The following is a 19,372-nucleotide window of genomic DNA, read 5'->3' on the forward strand; positions in this document are numbered from 1 at the left end:
AGGCTGCTGGACATTGACGTCAGTTATTGTGGCAGCAGCAAGTCGATGCCAGATGCTGATGCCTGCTTTCAAGTCATCGATGCATCCCGACATTAGTCATTCCAGACACCTTTCTTGGTGTCGTAAGAGCGGGCCAGATCCGCATGAAGAACACGTATGACATGGTGTATGGATCTATGACGTTAGGGAGGGCATGGTACCGATCGACGGCCATCTAATTTCTATTGGAGACCTATGCCCATCTCCCTAGAAGGGCCATGAGCCCGGAGCCCAGGAGGATACAACAAAAGACATATGTCAGGTGTGCCGAAGAGGCCTTCATCATCCTAGGATTTAGTAGGATCTCATGAGCCAGTAATTCGACGAGACCTGAGCGTGAAGGGATCAGCCAGCAGATATGGGCCTGAACTCTGTTAGGACATACCAGTATAAAGCAAGATCCCTGCTGACGTGGCATCCAGGACACCCGAGACAATGTTCGCAGCGACTCCGTTCCCATTGTATGAGTTTCGAGCGCCGATCCCGATGGCTATGCCGACGGGTGTGCAGATTGCATAGAACGCTCCGGCAGCGTAGCGTGACCAGCGGAGGTTGGAAGGGAGATTGAGACCTGCTAGTCGAGAACCCAGACCGAGTCCTTCAAACATTTCTAAAAATCTTAGTACCAGTGACATAGACATGGACGCACGATGGAAAATGATGACAATGAAGAGGGTGACAAAGTCGTCCGTCACGCCGAGCGTGAGTCCAATGATGACACTGAGGTGGAATCTCAGTGTAAGTGTGAATTCATATCGCATAGGGGTCATGCCTTGTCACTGACCTGTGTAAGACGACCCCAAATTCAAGTACTGCGACGGCTATCAATTGCGCCGCTCCTTCAGCAGTGGAGGACAGGTCGTTGATTGGCTTGTCGACGGAACTCTCTTCCACATCTCGTCTCTTGTCCTCTGTCTCGGCATGGTTGTGAGGATGAGACGGATGTCCGTGCAGGGGGTGCTCCGGGCTGGAAGTATCGACATCGAGGGGTGCTCGATTAGGCGAATGGGCGTGGGCATGAGCATCCGTAGCGTCTTCATTGTGAGAGCCTTGAGAGCCAGCGTATCAGTAGTTTCCCTTGTCCGACTGGCTCTGGTTCGCTCGCTCACTGTACGTGATACCTAGCTTTGACAGCCTGGCCGTCCCGATTCGATACGCGGCAATCTCTGCAAAGAAGATACCATACACTGCAGCCATGGCAATAGCTGGGGCCCAGTCCTGCGTCACGAGGTCAGGCATCAAAGGAGGTCATGACGCACATATTCTGTCCATGTCCCTGATAGACATGGGGATCCTAGCTCTTCAAAGGCTGGTGCAAGGAGGTGAATGAAAGCCGTGGCGATGATGACCCCGGATCCGAAGAATTTGGCGAATCTGGAGTGCAAACGCGAGGCATGAACGGCGACAGACGGGTGACGGGTGATGGGTGATAAGGCACAAAGAAGTGAATGAGAAAGAGCTTTCATGAGTACTCTCCTTCGTCTGCCCAGCATGTGGACCTACTGGAACACCGGTTTTGGAATGAAAGACGACGATCTCAAGATGATAGGAGCAAAAGTCCCTGCGAGCGATGTGACCTAGATCGAATGTTAGTGTATGAAGAACGACTTGATGGAACCCGCCTCGCCTCACCAGGATGATGAACACTGCTCCTATGCGAAGACCTCGCCTATCATCGGCATTATCAAGACTACACTCTGCCAGATCAGACATAGCGAGAAGCGAGGTCCCGTTCGTTGCTCGATATTTTTTAAGCTTATTAGCAAGAGGCGTCCGGAGTATCCTATGACTCGAGTGACGAGAATAGATATCTGAGATGGGTCAAAGTAGACGAGAATAGAAGACGAAGCCAGGGGGGGGGCGAAAGATGATACCTTGCGAGGTGAAAAACCCTTGGTCCAATGAGTACCCTCACGGTCGTCAGAAAGTGCTATCTCGTCACTTTATTCGAGCATCCCAATAAAAGCGATAGCGGCGATCGCCGTTACAAGCTGAATGATGTTTGGATGACGTTCTAGCTAGCTCGCGGTTGGGTTCAATGCCCGATGCTCTATTCGCCATGGACATCCCGTCGTATATATCCCTGCCGACTGGAGCGATACCCATTCGGCCACCTGAAGCAGGTCCATCCAATCACCGTAACAGCCAACATGTTGTCCGTCCCGAAGGTGCTCGTCGCCATCCCTCGTTCCCTCCATCCTCTTCTACGGTCCCACCACCTGCACCTAGAAAGTTTGGGATTCCATCCACGTCTTCTATCACATCCAATGTCTCGGACATGCTATTGAGCTCGTTACTTCCTCCCAACTTACCGAAACTGCCCGGAGGAGGAGGAGGAGGAGGAGGAGGGAAACAGGGTCCAGGTGTCCCCAGAGAACTGAGCACGAGGAAGGAAGCACTGAGCTTGCCGTTGATATCGAACAACTTTCGACGGTTTGTCACCAAGGTAAGGCATGGACCAGGTGAAAAGCCAAAAAAAGAAAACGTTGACAGTACTTCAGGTAGGACCCGTTTTCTGGCTGCAGGACCGTATAGAGGAGGTCTTGTTCTGGCGTAAACCTCGTTGGACATGGGCCTGGATTATGGCCTGGACCTTTATTTGTAAGTTTAGGCGTCGGTGTAGCTGACATGTAAGCGTTCAAGCCACGTCTACTCCTACTCGTACCGTCCCTCCTGCTCATCCTCATCCTCCTGCACATTCACGAGAGACAGCACCCTTTGCCCAGTCTCCTAGGCGTGCCATTACCGCCAGATGGTGAAATCGGCACCACACGACTCCCCACGTCAGCGCCTTCAAACCAAGCTGCATCTGTAGCTGTCAACTCCCTAACCAAAGTCAACGCTGGTGCGACTGGATACAGCGCAACCAATGCAAGCACGGAGAGTGAGCCGTTGCCTGCTGTACCACCTAAAGAGGCGGAGAGCGGGGTGGACTATTACATGAACGTCCAGGCTATTCAGAATCTCATGGGGCAAATGTGAGTCGCTCCTTTGGACTCTGACTGATAGAGACAGCTCCGATATCTACGATTGGACGTTTCCATATGTCTCGCGTTTCTCTCACCCGCAATCTACATCCACTCAGACCTCTTTCCCCCTCACTACGACACATCTGCTCATCGCCCTCTTGATACCCTCTCTCGGACTCCCACTCTTGCCTCCGTACATGATCCCGTACCTCTTGCTCCCACTAGGTCTCGCTCCACCTCTCTTCTTCCACCCAAACTTGACTTTTTTCTTCTTATCACTACCACGGCATCCCCTCATCCTTCGAGCTAAAGCATACCTCGAGGATGTGGTATTGACCGACGCACTGGATGATGAGATCGGTCGCATGCCAATCTCACGCGTCGAAGTGTGGGAGAATGAGCGTCTAGATCCGGTCATGGTGGCGAAACCACCTGCTTCGGGTATCGTCCCGTCTACATCGTGGTCCAGTCGTCATTTACGAGCGGGTGAGAGAGCCCCCTGGGTCAAGGTCAAATCGGAGGATAGTGTCTGGTTAGATCAGGAGCCAAAATTGGCTTCACAGGTCTCCACCGACTCCGACGCGAGCTCCTCGGGGGGCGAAGGACAAGAAAAGGAGGAGCAGATGGTATTGGCTTTGAAGCCGGGATGGATCTTCATCCCAGGCGAAGAGTGGAAGGTCGATGTCTGTGGTCTATGGAGTGAAGTAGGATCCGATGAGAGTGAGTTCTCGGTGAAGGCTATTGGCTTACGCTATCCTCAGATGGGTGGATGTACTCGGACGATTCGTGGCAGGTGAGTCAAAGTGTTTCGTCGATATCTGTGTCATCCTCTGACTCCTCGTTCTCAAGAACCCAGCCTGCAGATCCTTGACCGAGGGCGACACTGCACCTTCTGACAAATCCTCAATGCCCGGTTTAGCGCTTCGGCGAGTCACTCGAAGACGAAGATGGTGGCGAAGGGTCTACCTCGATGTGCCCGAAGCGAGCCCCCGTGACCCATAATTCATTCAGTGTAGCATCTCTCTACGGTCACAATAATAATATTCCGCCACACGGGTCACTCGGTCGGCCGCCCAGTACCTCGGCATCGGTTTCAGAATAGCTCTCGCTGGGCATGCATGAAACGTTCTTGATCTTGGCTTAATTGTGCTGCCATCACAGGTCGGTCATCAGTCATGTGATGGAAGTGTTTCTGTCCACTGTCCGTCCACTTCCATCATCACAAAGCAGCTTTCGTTGGACCCATACAATGCATGCCTGGCTCATGAAACCTCCATGCCATGCCCGAGGTAATCCCCGAACCTAGGGGTCCACAGCGCCTCATTTATTATTTCGGTGACCGGTACAGGGGGCGTTGGGGGCGGGTCCGGGCCGTTTCTGATGATTTGAAAATTAAACTTTTGACTCCTCTCCAGGCTCGTCTCGGTGATTAACGCGGCTGTACTTCCTAATGTCATTAGGAATTTGTTCTAATGAATGGGCTCCGAGCGCTGACTCAACATTAGAAAAAAGATTGAGGGGGCGACCCCCTTTTGCCGGTGAGACGTGTGTGTGTGGTGTATGATGATTATTTTGGTTGTTGCCGCCGCTTTCGTTCTCGGGCACCGAAGCAAAAAGGTTCAATCCATATAGATATACCCACAGTGATCTCCCAAACGGGGGTCACAGAGGCTACCACATCGACGTTCGACCGTTCTTCTCTGGCTGGACCTGCTTTGACTTGAGTCCGTCTGCCCATGTCATCATCCTCTACCATGTCAGCCTCTACGCCGACTCTGAATCACACAGAGATGGACGTATCCACGAAGCAGGCCACTTCGTCCAAAGCACCGAGCGTGCACTCTCATGCCTCTGCATCCCAATCAGCCTCATCTCATGCACCGTCCAAACCCGTCACAGCATCACCTACCGCTGCTGGTCCCAAAGAGGGCAAGGGCCCTCCGAAGGGCACTGCAGCGTTTCAAGCTCCGTTGGACATTCCCAAATGGAGATTCTGGCTCGTGTTTCTGAGTCTGTTGGTGAGGCGCCAAAGTTCCCTCGAGGCGGCTGGACTTGACTTACTGATACTTCCTCTTTCCCAGGTCTCCATCTTCCTGTTCGCCCTCGATCAACTCATCCTCGCCACCGCCATTCCCAAGATCACCGCGGCTTTCGACGCCCTCAGTGAATTATCATGGGTCGTCAACGCGTTCTTGTGAGTAGACCCCTCACAACACACCACGCTGACCCTCTCAGCCTCACGCTACTCGGATTCAACCTCATGTACTCTCAATGGCTGCAGATCTTCCCTTCAAAACACGTCATCCTATTCGCTGTCTTCATCTTTGAAGTGGGTTCCTTGATCTCTGGCGTCGCTCCCAGTATGGATGTCCTCATCTTTGGTCGAGCTGTCTCTGGAGTCGGTGCCGCTGGACTATTCAGCGGTGGCATGATCATCACGGCCGAATTGACCACATTGCACGAGCGACCAAAGTATTTCGGATTGTTCGGCGCTTGGTGAGTCACCACACCACCCTTTGCGCGAAGACTGACGGAGATTCAGCTTCGCCCTTGCATCCGTCATTGGACCTCTGATCGGAGGAGCGTTCGCCGATCACGTCAGCTGGAGATGGTGTTTCTACATTAACCTCCCTTGTGAGTCTCCGTCACATACGCCCAGCTGATCCCCACACCCAGTCGGAGGAATCGCCATGGCTATGATCACCGTGTTCCAACCTGCCTCTCACCCCCTGGGACGAAAAGATTCCTACAAGGGTTACTCGAAAGAGATGCTCCAGCAACTACTCCGATGTGACTGGCTCGGTGTGGCCTTCTCCATGGCTTGGGGATGTTGTCTCATCCTCGCTCTTCAATGGGGTGGTGTCACCAAAGCTTGGAACGATGGAAGCGTCATTGCCTGTCTCGTCATGACCGCTGTCTTGCCTGTCCTCTTCATTCTCTATGAAAATTGGCTAGGAGATCAAGCCATGTTCAGACTAGCTCTCATCAAGAGGCGATCCATCGCGTGAGTGTCTCTTACCAAGATCGTCCTAATCTCCCCAGTGGCGCTTCGGTCGTTCTATTCTGCTTGTTCGCCGACATGATGTTCATCATCTACTACCTCTCGCTCAATTTCCAAGGTACGTCAACGTCACTGCCCGCAGCCAACTGACATCGCAGCCGTCTACCACTTCTCCGGTGTCAAGGCTGGAGTTCACCTGCTTCCCTTGATCCTGGTTCAGGTCGCCGTCCTCATCGCTTCATCCCGTATCATCCCCAAGATTGGCCGATACAAGTGGGTCATTGTCGCTGGACCCGTCTTTATCGCTCTCGCCTGTGGTCTGTTCTACACTGTCAAGTATGGAGACGATGTCGGCAAGCTTTACGGCTTCCAAGTCATCTTTGGTATTGGAATCGGTCTGGCTATGCAGAACTCGATGTTGTCCGTTCAATACGATCTCAAGGCTCAACCTTGGCTTATCGGCGCGGGTACTGGAACCGCCGTGTTCAGTGAGTCTCGCTCGATTGTATTCGCTGACTGAATCGTCCAGTTGGCTTTGCGGGCCGTATCTTGGGCATCTCTCTCGCTGGCTCCGTCTTTGAAAATACCATTCAGACCAACCTACACAAATATGTCCCTGATCTGCCTCAACAACTGGTGTATGCCGTCGTCAACTCTGCCGAAGCCGTCTGGACTGTCATCCCTGATCAACTTCGACCAAACGTCCTCGTAGCGTACACTCATTCCCTCCGAAATGTCTACATCATGGGAGTCCCCTTCGCCGTTATCGGTTTCTTCGGTGCACTCGTCATTCGGGACGACAAGATGCAATCCAAAGCCGAGGAACAAGCCGTCATTGCAGCCAACAGGGAAAAAGAAGCGCTTGCCAAGGCCGCCGCTGAAGGGAAATCCGTCACACCTACCGATGCTGAGAAAGTTCAAGCTGTCCAAGATGCCGTCTCTGACGAGAGAGAACAACAAGAAGCCATCGCGCTGGCAGCTGTGGCTCCTGTCCCAGAGGCTGTGGTAGAGGGTGGACCCGATGCGAGAGTTTTGATAGATACTCAAAATGGCAAGAGTCCAGTATAAGGGGACCCCCTTGTGTCGTGTTAGATGATAATAATGATGCATCTGAATGTTGTCTTGGGACAAAACTCGATCCCTGTAGAGGCTATATTTAAATTTCCATTTTGAGTAAAAACATTGCTGTTTCAGCAAGAAACCAACCCAAAAGGGTTTTGTACCCTCCCCGCCCCTTGCTCCGCCCTCTCTCTTCTCTCTCTATGTATTGCGAGATTGTATTATATTGAGACTCGATCTCATCGGCTTCGAGTCTTGGCTCGACTTCCGACACGTCTCTTCTGTGTATGATATCTGGGAGGTTTCCGACGATCCCTCCCAGCTTGCGGTCATCGGTTTCGGAATTTGGCTTGCATCCTCGGTCTTGGGTCTATCTGCGCCGTGGTCAAGCTTTATATCTCGGTCAGTATAATTATTGATCGTCCCTGTTGTTCTCATCCCATCCCGGATTTGTTGGATCGCTTCAAGGGGCCTGGATACCAGAAACGCACACCGAATTCACGACCCGACTTCGACTTCGCCCTCCCTCTCCCTCCACCATTCCAAAATACCTCTCGCCATGTCATCATCATCTTCTCGCGCTGGACCTGCGCCGCACGCACATAATCCCCTCTCATCACCTATCTCTCCGAGAGGTCCGAGGTTTGATTCCGGATTTCCATCTGCCGTGTTACCGTGAGTTCTAGAGGGGGGATTTCTGTGTCAGCGTGATATTAGACATCGAATGAACGGGTGTCGAGCTTTTTGGAAAGATGTCAGAAGAAGAAGAAGAGGGATGATGATGGAAAGAGAGAGAGAGATATGAGACACAGTCGTCCTTATATTCGAGTTTTTGAAACGCTCAGACCTCTCTCCCGAGATCTCCGCTTCCCCCCCCCCCCCCCCCCCCCCCCTTCCTTTGGGTGTCACCTTATTGTTCACCAGCTCTCATGTTCATCCCATCTATTGTTGTATCCTGCTTGGAGAAGGAAAGCTGACATCCTGTTGTTATCTTGCCCCTCACACTGCGGACTGCCATCCTATACACCTTCCCAAATTCGCTCTCGCTCTCCTGCTTGTCCCGCTCATCCCTTTGTTGGATCCCTGTTTCGACCCCTGGCTGCGTCTAACGGTCATCCCCCTTTTGCCGTTCAACGGGACACCTCCTCCTTCGGACGTATACTCCCTTGGGAATCAATTTCACCTCTTCTTGATCCCATCGTCTTCTGTCATTGGCCGCCCTCCATATCCAAATCACATCACTCTGCATGACCTGGCCCATTCACTGTTCCATCCCATTTACCATGCTCCAACACGCTGGTCCATATCGTCAACCTACTCTCTCTGCGGATCCATCTATGCCACCTCCACTTCCTTTTCCTGCTCAACCTCAACCTTCACCTGCACCCGCCTTGGTATCCGACGTTCGACCTCGATCACGCCACGTCACTCGTCTCGCGCCCATCACACCGATCACTCGGACCGTCTCGGACCCTACCATTGCCATTAAAAGGACGTCTTCGTTGAGAGAGCCGTTACCTGGCGAATCGAGATCACCTAGCATATTGTCTGAAGATGATGGGACGGGTGAACGTGATGATTTCCTAGCTCATCAAACTCGGACGCGACGGAGTAGACGTGGAAAGGGAGACTTGTGAGTCACGAAGAGGTCCATGCTGTTCGTCGTCCTGGATACAAGGTTTGTGAAGATGATGAAGATGAAGGAGGGACAGGGTTTTTTGACGCTAGTCCCCCTCTCTTTTTCATCTTCCCATCATCTCGCATCCTTTCATCTACCCATCCAAACCTCATCGACTCAAACCTCTCATTGTCTAATTCACATCCACTCACCTCATCATTTCTCAACCTCTCACTCTCGCCTCGCTCCTTCTCAAACCAAACCCACCCCCCGCTTCACTCGCCTTCGTCCGAATCCGTCCGTTCCATTCGCCGTTTCGCTTTGTCACTATCCTTTCATCTCCTTGACCCCTCAAACCCATCTCCCTGGGGTTCCGACTCTGATCTGCTTGCCGGTCGGGGAAGGATTCGAGGGGGGTGAATCATCACTTCTCTCACTGACTGTCCCAAAAAAAAACATTGTCTCTCGACTTCGATCAGAAGACCCGGGTTTGACTGTCTCACTTTTTCGTGGTTGTTGTTTTTTTGTTATCTCTCCTCCTCTTGTCCTCTTGTCATGTCTATCCCTCATCTTATACCGCCTGCTAACTTGATCGATCACTCGCTTTCACCCTACCTCACTCCACCGCCTACACTTCCACACACTCGCGCCAACTCGGACGGATCCATTGGTCATCGTCGCTCCCTCACTCTGAAACCCATCGTCTCGCCTATGACTGCTATATCGCCTGGACGTCCAAATGCCTTTCGTCTCCCTTCGTTACCGTCTCTCCCGATCATTCGACGTCTCAGCGGACCAGAAGACGATGGTGATGACGCCCACTCTCCCAATCCTCGAGGCGACAAGCGTCGGCGGGTAGGAAGACCAGCACGTCATTCAGAATCCGCACTCGTGTCTCCTTCCAAATCGCAACACTCCTACCCTTCGCCTTCACCAACTTCACCACATGCTCATGCAGCCGCGGGTGGTCGATTCGGTCTAGCACCTATCAAACCTGTAGGTTTCGCAGCTTCTCGTGGATCAAGACGTGAAGACGGGACCGACCTTGCCATCCCTTCTCCTGTCGTCATGGGCTTCGATTTCAAGTCCATCGACGATGATCAACTCCGGACGGTGGGTTTGATGGCTGACCAAGATGACCGCAAGAAGAGTCAAGCTGAAGTCCTTCGCAATCAGGTTCGAGATACTATCAGTATAAAAGAACAGCAACAAGCTTTGATAGCTCAAAGAAGAAGAGAGAACGCTGCTAGCACTCCGAGTACACCCAAAGAACTCACTTTCAAAGGCTGGGTCCCGAAAGAGTCCATGCAAGGCAGTGGGGAGAAGCCACCAGTGCAACAGCTCCATCCTCAGCCGGACTTGACAGCTCAACCTCTGTCGATACCGGCTTTGGGCAGCGGCGGCGGCGTAGGTAGAAGAAGAGAGAAGATCAGGGACAAGGTGGAGGGAATGACCATTGTAACGTCTGCCACGGACAAAGATGGTGTTCCGGGGTCAAAGGTGAGCTGAGGCTCATGGGGTCCAGCTCACGTCTCACAGAGCGCACCACTTAATCAGGGTTTGTCAGTCCAACAAGCCATGCACGACCATTTAGGGGGGCCTCAGACTTCCTTCCCGCATGCTGCCTCTGCTCACCATCCGGCCTACACCTCGGACCTCCGCACGGCACCGATCAGCCACGCCAGAGGCTCCAGAGACGATCATGAACTCGCGCGGCAACAGCAAGGTCCGACAGGATATTGGCGGACGCAGCCCAGAGCCGGCTACGAGCGATACGAACACGCGCCACATACGGGCCGTCCGAGCGTTGCAGGTCAAGCATCCTCTTCATCCCACAATATCATTCATCCCCCACCATTGACCCGAGGCGAACACCCTGCGTCTAGTACCCACCCGCGCAACGGTCATGCACATTATGGCTCTCACTCCCCATCACCACCACCGCTATCAGCCTCTAGGCCAGGTTATGGACCGCCTTCGTCGACATCAGAATACTACGACATGTATGCCAAGATCGAACAGCTGAAGTATTCGCTTCAGGATTTACATCATCGATACGAGGGACTGTTCTCGTCTCAAGTACATGCCATGGGCGAATTCAAGACTACGGCAGCGCAGGCGAATGCTCTGTTAAGCAATCTACAAGCTAGTGCGGACAGCTTAAAGGAGATGGTAAGGTACGAAGTGGGTCGTTCAGGAAGTGCAGAACGGAAAGAGCTGGACGAACTGAAAGAGAGGATCAAGATTCTGGAGGTGCAGTTGAAGCAAAAGTAAGGTGACGGGCGAGATCAGTATGGGAAGGGGCCTTGGATGGGAGGTCCTTGAGCTGAGGATCATGGCAATGACGAATCTTGTGGACTCGGCGGATCTGTACTTCTACTGTGAAATAGCTTCAACATAGATGACATTAGCCAGCAGACGAGACTCCTCCTTGTGGCATATATGGTTGTTGAAGGGAGCGGAGCCACATTCGACGGGTGGATTGTTTACCAGATTGATAGACATGGGATGAATATCCATCACGCAGGGGTAAATCAGGTCGAGTCTGTGAGCCATGTCAGGATCATCTGGTTGGTTCTCCCCCTAGCTGTCGTAGGCAAGGGTGAGATGTCTTGTCAGGGGCTGAGTGGTTGTGCGAAGAGTTCTGAAAGTGTACGCTGTATCGAGCACATCATAAAAATGGCTCCATATCTTCCGCTAGTTCCATGGCTCCACTTCACACCCGAACGACTCCAGATCTCAGCTCACCGTCAGCACGGGCAGCTTCTCAACCAGCTCATGCGACGCTTTCGCTCAATGGATCGAAAGATATCATGCCCTTACATTCAAAGGAACGTTGAAACAAATTGAGGGGGCCATTTTCCGTTCGTCGCCTCTCTCCCTGTCAGAGAATCGATCGACCCTTTGAGCAACGACACACGAACTACTTTCTGACAAAGGTTGAAAGAGTGGGAGGGGTCGCATTGGTTAACTTCTTTTGTGTCCTGGTATCTGGCTGGGCTATGAGAATAAAAAGGTCGCTGCTCAACATCCAACGGCTGTCCTTCGACAGTTGACCGCGAGATATCGGACAATACCCTGACAATACAGTCAATAGCTAGCCGTTCATCATCCACCACCTTGAACTCGAGTACTCGTTTCGAATGAGTCGATCATCTGGCAGGCAGAACTCCAAGGCTCTCATAGTAAGGTCCTCTCGCAGTAGTGCTCTCGACCGATTGCAGAGCCAAGTGGGAGCTATCAGCGCATACAGGGCTTATCGAACCTCGGAAATGTACGAATCTCAATGGAGAGACAGGCAAGGCCGGTCGCGGGTCTCAAGCAACCGTGACTGCTATATCTGTAATGGGAATACCTCATTTGAAGACGCCGCCATCGTCTTTCCTTTCCAGGAAGGCCAAGAGAAACAGGGCATCGTCTGCCACCTGGAATGCTTTCAGCGTACGGGAGGTATGACTTATTATGTGGGAGAAACGCCAGTGGAAGGGTGTCGTTCCAACTGGGAGGGGTCCACTCAATGATACCGTGTCTCTCCCTGGGCTGGAGGGAGGCTGGAGGGAGGCTTGAGTACACAAGAAGCCACCCGTGGAATGACTGTTGAGGAGGATCCTCTGACCTGGGGACACGCGCCAGGACGATAGAATGCATGTTTCTTGACAGAAGCACTTGGTGTGCCACGAAGCAAAACCGCCACTTTTGAGGATTGCTCGAAGCAAGCTAGCTAGCTTTTTCTCGTCCACTGTCCGTCGATACTTCTTTGGTACATCGTCAGGCCGGTCGCGACGCTCGGTCGCTCCGTCTGATGCCTGATGTGCTCCCTGCATCTGAAACTAAACACTTGACGCTCCTGCATCATCCAATACCATGTAGCGATATTCTCCTCCAGCTTCGTCAGCGATCCATAGGCGAGAATCTAAAACCGGACAACGAAACTCTGTCCATCGGTGCAACAACTCGCCATGTCAAGCACGAAGGCACGGGAACAACCGGTACGACACTCTGGCTAGGCGCTCAAGTACTTGCCTGTTACCTTGTATCTGCTCTCCCGCGCGTTCTTCCTGTCCCATTTGGTGGGCGATCGACTCGAGGTAGAGTTCTGGAGTTGGGAAGCGGGACCGGTTACCTTTCGCTCGTGTTGGCCAGCATGGGATACACTGTCCTCTCTACGGATATCGAGCCAGTTTTGTCGACAGTATTGAAGCCAAATGTCGAAGCTGGTCTGCATCAGATTCGAGCATCTGCAAATGGATCAAATGGACTTATCGTGGTCCAGAATCTAGATTGGACCCTGGATGATGATGCTATAGCAGGTGAAAGGTTCGACATGATACTCATGAGTGATACAATCTACCTATCGGATCTGAACCCTCATCTATTCGGAACGCTACGGAAAGTGTCTCTCGAGGGCAAGGCACCGATGGTGTATCTCGCACTGGAACGGCGTGACTCAGCGGCGGTAGACTCTGCATTGACTATTGCTCAAGAAATGGGATTCAACTTGAAACGCGTAGCTCATACCCGTGTAGTCAAGGCTGTTGACGGTGCCGGATGGGGCTGGGACGAACAAGGCTGGGAGGATGTAGAGGTTTGGAAAGGCAAATGGGAGGGTCAAGCCAAAAAGTCGAGGCATCGCGGGCAAGATGGAGTGCCCTGCGAGCATGCATCATCGTGATCACAGGACATCTATTCTTCCCCCTCGCTGACCATGCCATCGCTTGATCCACTATCCAGCTCAGGGAACGCTTCATCTTCATCATCCATGACAGTTGGGAAAACGAGATCTCCACGCGCGGGTCCGTCCTCCATCACCTGTTTGATTAGCGAAATTTCATTTGCCCCATTCTCTTCGAGAGCCGTAGACTGGTCTTGCCTGTTTGCAGAATCACTATCGCTTTTGGATACGGTCTGCAAAATAGTCGTGGCTGGCTGCGCGACAGCGGGCTCAGCGGGTCGCAGGTGCAGAGTCGAGTCGCTAATAGTAGAAAGTACTGTCGCTCTTTCAATAGTCGGCTGGCCGTTGGGTTGCTGTTCTGAGACGATACAGACTTCCATTGTGTCATCCTCGTCTCCTTCCCGCTGCTCATCTTCCAGTCTGCCCAGTCCCAATTCGAGACGCAGCTTCTTTTCCTCCTCATTTTCTGGTGCAAAGAAATGCAGGGCACTGAGGGGTGGTTGAGGTCGGACCGTAGGTGGAGCATGCGGGTGTAGTAGCATAGACGTCTTGTCTGCGTGAGGTTGACCCTGACGGACGAATGAGCTTGTGTCGCGCTTCCTACAGCATGGGACGCTCACCAGCAAAGACACGATGATCGTTTTCCATCCCTTTGCGGTTCCCGCTTGATTATCCACCATCATCATTGCCGCCTCGAGGACTTGCGCCACGGTATCTGTGAGTCTCGATAAATCCCCTGGCGCAGCGAACGCAGAAGATGTCATCATCTCCAATCGAAGGTGAATCGACAGATGAAGCCGAATGGACAACAGTGTGATCGACGGGGCAAGTAACGGGGTCCCGTGAAGTAGCGGGACCACTGATCTGGTCAGCAATCGCATTCAACACCCTATATCGTCAACTCACACTTCAAACAACCCAGGATAACCTCCACATCCTGTGCACTGATAGGCTTAGATTCTCGTCCCTCCAGACTACCGATCAAGCCTTCCTCAGCCCCACGAGCACGCTTTTTTCCTCTCCTGCCTTCTGAACCATTCGCAGCTGGCCCGATACTCGATGGAGACTTGCTCTCCAAAAGTAGACCGACCCGCGCTATGCAGTATTTGAGGATTCGTGTGGGATATTCGATAGGGACCAGAGCAGGAGGGAAAAGGGAGAAGCATATATGCAGAAACGAGAGGATTTGGGCCGTCGAAGAGCTGAGGGACTATCAGCATTTGGCGGAAGACGCCCACATACGACATGGCTGAAGGCAGCTGATCTAATAGCGAGGTACTTTGCTCCAAGATCGAACTGAGGAAAGGCAACAGATGGTCTCCGCAGCTGAGCCAGTGTCAGTGAGTCGACATTTCGAAGATCTGTACTGACGCAGTCATGATCGAGCCGCATATCAATAGTCCAGCTGTCCATATCCGCGTGAGGCCACCAAGCAGCATAGCATGATGTAAAGGCGACACATGACCGGCAACCTGAGAACATCGTGAGCACGGCTCCTAAAATATTTACAGGTAACTCACAGAAATCGTTGGACTCAACGTCAGACACCTCACGCCTGTCTGTATCAGGCTACTGAGTGGGACTGACACGGCACGAATGGAGTTCACACTAGGAGAGTCAGTCCGGGACGACTAGATCTACCTACCTCAGAAGCGCCACGACGACTTCGACGCCCCCTTCTAGAAGATGTAAAGCGGCGTCGGACCGAGCTGCAGGATCCTCAGGCAGAGGAGGAAGGTCGGACGGGTGAGGGATTCGGCTTGCATAGGCGCTATCTTGGACCAAATCAGTCGGTGATCGCAACGGCTAAGCTCACTGTCCGTGAAGGCATCTCTGCCGTATTCTGAAAAGGCGTAGTCGACGATTCCACGGGCATACTTCAAATCCTCCGCCCAGACTGTAGGCGCTTGCGACTTTCCGACGGCGAGGTGCAGATGAGCGAAAAGTTCCGCTGAGATCTGAATCAGATCTTCCGGCGCGTTTAAGGGATAGCCAAAAGTACTGGAGCCAGGAGCAGGTGGTATAGGGCAATTGAAGATAATAGCTCGGAGGAGAGCGCGGAGAGAGGAGATAGAGGGGCGAAAAGGCGCAGGATAGATCATGAGGATCCGCTGTGTCTGCTCAATTGAAAAAGACTGAGATGCGTCAGTTCGGTCTGTGGAGATGAATACACACCAGACTGTCTAGATCCTGCTCGTTTGCTGCACGACTCAGGAGTCGAGTGAGACTCAGAGCGATCTTGCCCATCAATGGCTGGACTGCCTCGCGCTCAAACGAAGGATAGCGTACAGACACCGTCAAGAGGATATTGATGAGCTTCATGGGCTGCTGAAGGGTGGACAAAGGCAATTCCAGCGACTGGTCTGTATGAGCAACATGACAACCGGTCAGCTCACGGAAATGGCAGCAAGGGCCGCTTCCAGCCAGCCTTTTCCATGGTCTACCACAAGGTCTTCAGCCTTTTCCACTAGTTCAGAGACTGCTGCCCATGCAGCTGTACGATCCGCTGCGATAATGTTCCTTGTTGAAACCAGAAGAGTCGTATTGAGTCTGTTGACAATTTTGGCTAGGGTTTTTGAGTGTGTCAGAGGGCGGGGAGCCCTGCGCAGTATTTCGGAGTATGAGGGGTGAGAAATTGGTAGAGATAACAACAAAGCCAATGGATCCGAAGGCCCCGCTTCGTCCCCGTTGATTACCATCCTGTTGAGCAGCCGTTCTGAGCCAGCTGTGGTCAGATGTGGGGTTCTGTTACTTCGTTTGCCAAAATTATGGACGCCTCCACTCGTTTCAACCCAAGACTCCATCCACTGTGAGAAACCTTGCCACGTGGGATCTGCCGTAATTGATATTGCGCGTCTTTCCTTTTTTTGGTGAAGCTCCCCACCACCGTCGTCACCAACAGTTCCAACTCGACTGACAAGCACCGCACGGGGGCTTATCTGGATATTGCAGCGAGTGATCCAATCACTGCTCATAATCTGGAAGGGGTGTGTCCTTCCAGGCGTAGGGATAGGTCCTGCCTGCGGTACTTCATACGCTTGGAGCCCCTTGAGCAGGTGCCAAGGCGATCGTGTTTGGGTCGTCCTAAAAGTGTTTCAGGTGGGTGGAAGAGCATTGTTCGTTGATCATCTCTCCCTTGCCTTCGTCCGACACGTCAATATGCCTCGATAACCAGTGCTTACTTGTTCCTCAGCTGTATCGTGGCAGCTGTGGACAGCTGGTCGCTTGACAGAACGCCTCGGCAACCAGGCGGATGGCTCGAGGTGACCCAGAATAGCCGAGATTGCCTCAAGTAGGCCATGTTGCCTGGTTCCGAGACATCAGCATCAGCAGCAGTATCGGCAGCTCAATCCTCTCATTCGCCTTTCAATATGCCATCCCCTCTCTCCGACTTTGACATGTCGCCTGTCCCTTCTCCCCGTGTGCGTTCGCGCGCCGGGGTTCATACTCGTTCACATTCCTGGTGCGCGCCCAGTCCGGAATCACCGAATGATCCCACTTCATCCAATGCTCGACACCCAACGTCCTTGTCTTCCGAGATGACCTGCAAGGAGTTTAGCGAGACTTTCAAAGCCACTGAGACGCCCGTCCAGCGTGTCAGCAAGCGGCGCCCTACCACGCGAGGCAAGAAACGCGGTGTAGATGGATCCACCCATTCATCCCCTTCTAGACCCAGTCAAAGTACTCGATCCCGGTCGAGGTCGTATTCAAAGTCCATCTCACCCAAACAGAGTCTCGATTCAGTGCATCGACGCGAGCCAATAGGAGACACCTCAATATCCTTTGACTCGGATCATCTTGTTACGCCCGCTCCTCAGGCATCAGAACATCGTCGGCGTATAGCTCCACTTCGATCTTCGCGGTCCAGCCTCTTCGCCACTGGCTCGACCCCTCATCCCATCTCGATCCCAATCTATGCCTACCGAGACAAGGCACCTTCGAGAGATTCTAGTCCAGTCCCCGCTCCACGAAACGATTCGAGTCCGTTGAAGAAGCCAAGAACTTCGCTCGGTGGAGAAATCATCAATTTCCATTATTCGAGCGATTCAGATTCGGAGAACGAGACGCCATCGCCGCCCTTGCGAACAAGGGCGCGGTTCAACTCGCTCCTAGGCCCATCGCCCTTGCACAAATCGTTCTCCTCTTCCATGTCCCCTCCCAGTCCATCCGGATCTCTCCCAAAATCAGTTTCCGCCTCAATCCTGCCAATCCGTGCAACCCGTACGCCTAGCGGAACTCAATCCCAGCTCGGTCTCCCTTTCCGATCAGAACGTTCCCTAAGTTCACCATCTCTCGGGCTGTCAACGGGTAATTTCTCCCCAAATAGTGATCTGTTGAGTCCCCTGAGGGCTAGAACGAAAATCCTCAGCGAAGTCGAGGGTCTGGAGACCGAGCTGAACAAAGTCTTTGCTCTGGTGCACGGGAAAGGTCTGGGACTGGGTGCTGGGGGTAGAGGTAGGAGAATAGGAAGTGGATTGAGGCAGAGCAAAGGTGTAGACGATGCCGAGGAAGTCAGGGTCGAAGACGAGTCACCCCTTCCTCGAAGAGCTACCAACAGGGAGCCAAGGACTCGAGAAGATCATATGGAGGTGGACACTACTGAGTCTTGACGTGGGTCAAATACCGGTTGTGATCCGTATTGACCTTGACAGTGTGGCTTGAGCACTGTGTAACTCCTCTTGGCCACTAATACATCCATCGCGACGATTCTTGTAACGACATTTTCGCTCTTCCCTTTGCGCTCTCCCCGCTTGGCTCAGACACATACCCTCTTTATTCGCAACCTTAGACTCTGTTCTCATCTTATACCGCATTGGCACTTCATTCGCAACCGTCTAGCCGACAAAAGCACTCCGCTTTCACGATGATGATCCGTCCCATAAACGCCATGTCCTCATACCAGTGTCTCCCAAATTGTCACGTCATTTCATTCACATCATCCGATTTTGTCATTGTATGCATAATAACGTCCCTGGCTGCTCAGATCTTCGCCTTTGCTCTCTCCTCTTCCTCGTTCTGCCTCTCGAGAGCTCGCTTTGCGGCGGGTCTGTGAGCGATATCAGCCGAGTTCCACGGCCCACAGACTCACCTGGCCATGACCATCTTCCACCATGCTTGAGTTGCCGGCCCAATTTCATACACTCCTTTTCTCGTGCCTTCCAACAGAGAGTAGATCGGGAAGAAGACTTGGAACTGAGGACTGTTGGCCCGGTCCAAGTGGAGAGCGACTCACATCACCACTGCCAGGTTTGTCCGTTCCAGACAAGTATTTGCCAGGATGCTCTGCCAGGAACTTTTCCATCTGTAAACGAGTCAGGGAAGGACATGCCTGTGCAACTCACTTGACCAAGATTCTTGGTGATCTCCCCTCTGATGAGGGTCTCCTAGAGTTGCAGGTCAGAGATCCGAGTAATCAAAAGCCTTGCCCCACTTACGTTTAAGAAATTAGCATACTTCTTCACACCCGCTTTACCAGCCTCATCGAGGTCGCCAATCGCACCAGATGTCCATCCCGCACTGGTGATTTGGAGAGTGGCGCTCATCTGGAAGTAATTGACTAGACTGCCCTCGCAATAATGGCTCCAGAATTTCGAGTTGTTCGACGGAACAGACTCAACGTCTGATCCTGGAGGGAAAAGATCCAAGATGCGATCGATGATGTAGCCCGACTCAACCAGGAGTTCTCCGTCAAGCTCGACGGCTGGAGCCTTTGAATCCATCAGCAAATTCAATGTGAGCGCCAGCCCTCTGCACACTGACCTTGCCAAAGGGCGTGACGTCCTTCAGCGTCTGCGGCGCTTGTCTAGTCGGGCCTCGAAAATGGACTCGGACATCATACGGCTGACCTAGTTCCTCGAGGACCCAGACTGAACGGTCTTGTTAGGACGCAAGAATGGCTCACTCACAGATCCGAGTTGATCTTGAGGCGTTCAGGTGATGCAGTGTGATTTGTGATGCCATAGTGTAGATAATCGACCAGTGTAGACCAGAATGATTCAAACTTTTGGGTTGGT

The 19,372-nt window shown here is 52.6% G+C and overlaps 8 protein-coding genes across 8 annotated transcripts; 5 read left to right on the top strand and 3 right to left on the bottom strand.

Moving 5' to 3' along the window:
* Position 1: 1 nt before the first annotated feature.
* Positions 2-1,906, bottom strand: BD324DRAFT_636080 (Zinc/iron permease). Its single transcript, XM_022016864.1, has 8 exons — positions 1,672-1,906; positions 1,543-1,616; positions 1,299-1,413; positions 1,149-1,257; positions 824-1,088; positions 689-759; positions 425-649; positions 2-369 (listed from the first exon to the last, which is right to left on the bottom strand). Exons 1-8 carry the CDS (start codon positions 1,750-1,752, stop codon positions 233-235), a joined length of 1,077 nt encoding a protein of 358 aa, XP_021868740.1. The 5' UTR covers positions 1,753-1,906; the 3' UTR covers positions 2-232.
* Positions 1,907-2,072: 166 nt separating this feature from the next.
* On the top strand, positions 2,073-4,240 carry BD324DRAFT_636086 (hypothetical protein). Its single transcript, XM_022016865.1, has 6 exons — positions 2,073-2,485; positions 2,541-2,640; positions 2,675-3,017; positions 3,055-3,728; positions 3,770-3,801; positions 3,858-4,240. Exons 1-6 carry the CDS (start codon positions 2,078-2,080, stop codon positions 4,008-4,010), a joined length of 1,710 nt encoding a protein of 569 aa, XP_021868741.1. The 5' UTR covers positions 2,073-2,077; the 3' UTR covers positions 4,011-4,240.
* A 10-nt stretch (positions 4,241-4,250) lies between these two features.
* BD324DRAFT_636095 (major facilitator superfamily domain-containing protein) lies at positions 4,251-7,138 on the top strand. The gene is made up of 8 exons (XM_022016866.1): positions 4,251-5,026; positions 5,090-5,202; positions 5,244-5,504; positions 5,551-5,642; positions 5,685-6,012; positions 6,051-6,127; positions 6,168-6,497; positions 6,539-7,138. Exons 1-8 carry the CDS (start codon positions 4,745-4,747, stop codon positions 7,075-7,077), a joined length of 2,022 nt encoding a protein of 673 aa, XP_021868742.1. The 5' UTR covers positions 4,251-4,744; the 3' UTR covers positions 7,078-7,138.
* Positions 7,139-8,973: 1,835 nt separating this feature from the next.
* Positions 8,974-11,011, top strand: BD324DRAFT_153314 (hypothetical protein). Its single transcript, XM_022012032.1, has 3 exons — positions 8,974-9,799; positions 9,863-10,186; positions 10,226-11,011. Exons 1-3 carry the CDS (start codon positions 9,242-9,244, stop codon positions 10,958-10,960), a joined length of 1,617 nt encoding a protein of 538 aa, XP_021868743.1. The 5' UTR covers positions 8,974-9,241; the 3' UTR covers positions 10,961-11,011.
* A 1,363-nt stretch (positions 11,012-12,374) lies between these two features.
* BD324DRAFT_636103 (putative methyltransferase-domain-containing protein) lies at positions 12,375-13,365 on the top strand. The gene has a single exon (XM_022016867.1). It carries the CDS (start codon positions 12,489-12,491, stop codon positions 13,356-13,358), a length of 870 nt encoding a protein of 289 aa, XP_021868744.1. The 5' UTR covers positions 12,375-12,488; the 3' UTR covers positions 13,359-13,365.
* BD324DRAFT_604668 (hypothetical protein) lies at positions 13,366-16,107 on the bottom strand. The gene is made up of 10 exons (XM_022013985.1): positions 15,755-16,107; positions 15,534-15,716; positions 15,175-15,493; positions 15,004-15,133; positions 14,879-14,966; positions 14,730-14,830; positions 14,601-14,684; positions 14,265-14,560; positions 13,979-14,217; positions 13,366-13,927 (listed from the first exon to the last, which is right to left on the bottom strand). Exons 1-10 carry the CDS (start codon positions 16,055-16,057, stop codon positions 13,370-13,372), a joined length of 2,301 nt encoding a protein of 766 aa, XP_021868745.1. The 5' UTR covers positions 16,058-16,107; the 3' UTR covers positions 13,366-13,369.
* A 142-nt stretch (positions 16,108-16,249) lies between these two features.
* On the top strand, positions 16,250-18,304 carry BD324DRAFT_636105 (hypothetical protein). Its single transcript, XM_022016868.1, has 3 exons — positions 16,250-16,457; positions 16,552-17,969; positions 18,011-18,304. The coding sequence occupies exon 2, from the start codon at positions 16,658-16,660 to the stop codon at positions 17,966-17,968; it is 1,311 nt and encodes a 436-aa protein (XP_021868746.1). The 5' UTR covers positions 16,250-16,457; positions 16,552-16,657; the 3' UTR covers position 17,969; positions 18,011-18,304.
* Positions 18,305-19,351, bottom strand: BD324DRAFT_636109 (hypothetical protein). Its single transcript, XM_022016869.1, has 7 exons — positions 19,265-19,351; positions 19,119-19,225; positions 18,794-19,066; positions 18,701-18,742; positions 18,592-18,660; positions 18,448-18,551; positions 18,305-18,405 (listed from the first exon to the last, which is right to left on the bottom strand). Exons 1-7 carry the CDS (start codon positions 19,317-19,319, stop codon positions 18,339-18,341), a joined length of 717 nt encoding a protein of 238 aa, XP_021868747.1. The 5' UTR covers positions 19,320-19,351; the 3' UTR covers positions 18,305-18,338.
* Between the last annotated feature and the right edge of the window lie 21 nt (positions 19,352-19,372).

This window comes from Kockovaella imperatae (genome assembly GCF_002102565.1).
Source record: "Kockovaella imperatae strain NRRL Y-17943 chromosome Unknown BD324scaffold_14, whole genome shotgun sequence".
In the NCBI taxonomy this organism is placed as follows: Eukaryota; Fungi; Basidiomycota; class Tremellomycetes; order Tremellales; family Cuniculitremaceae; genus Kockovaella; species Kockovaella imperatae.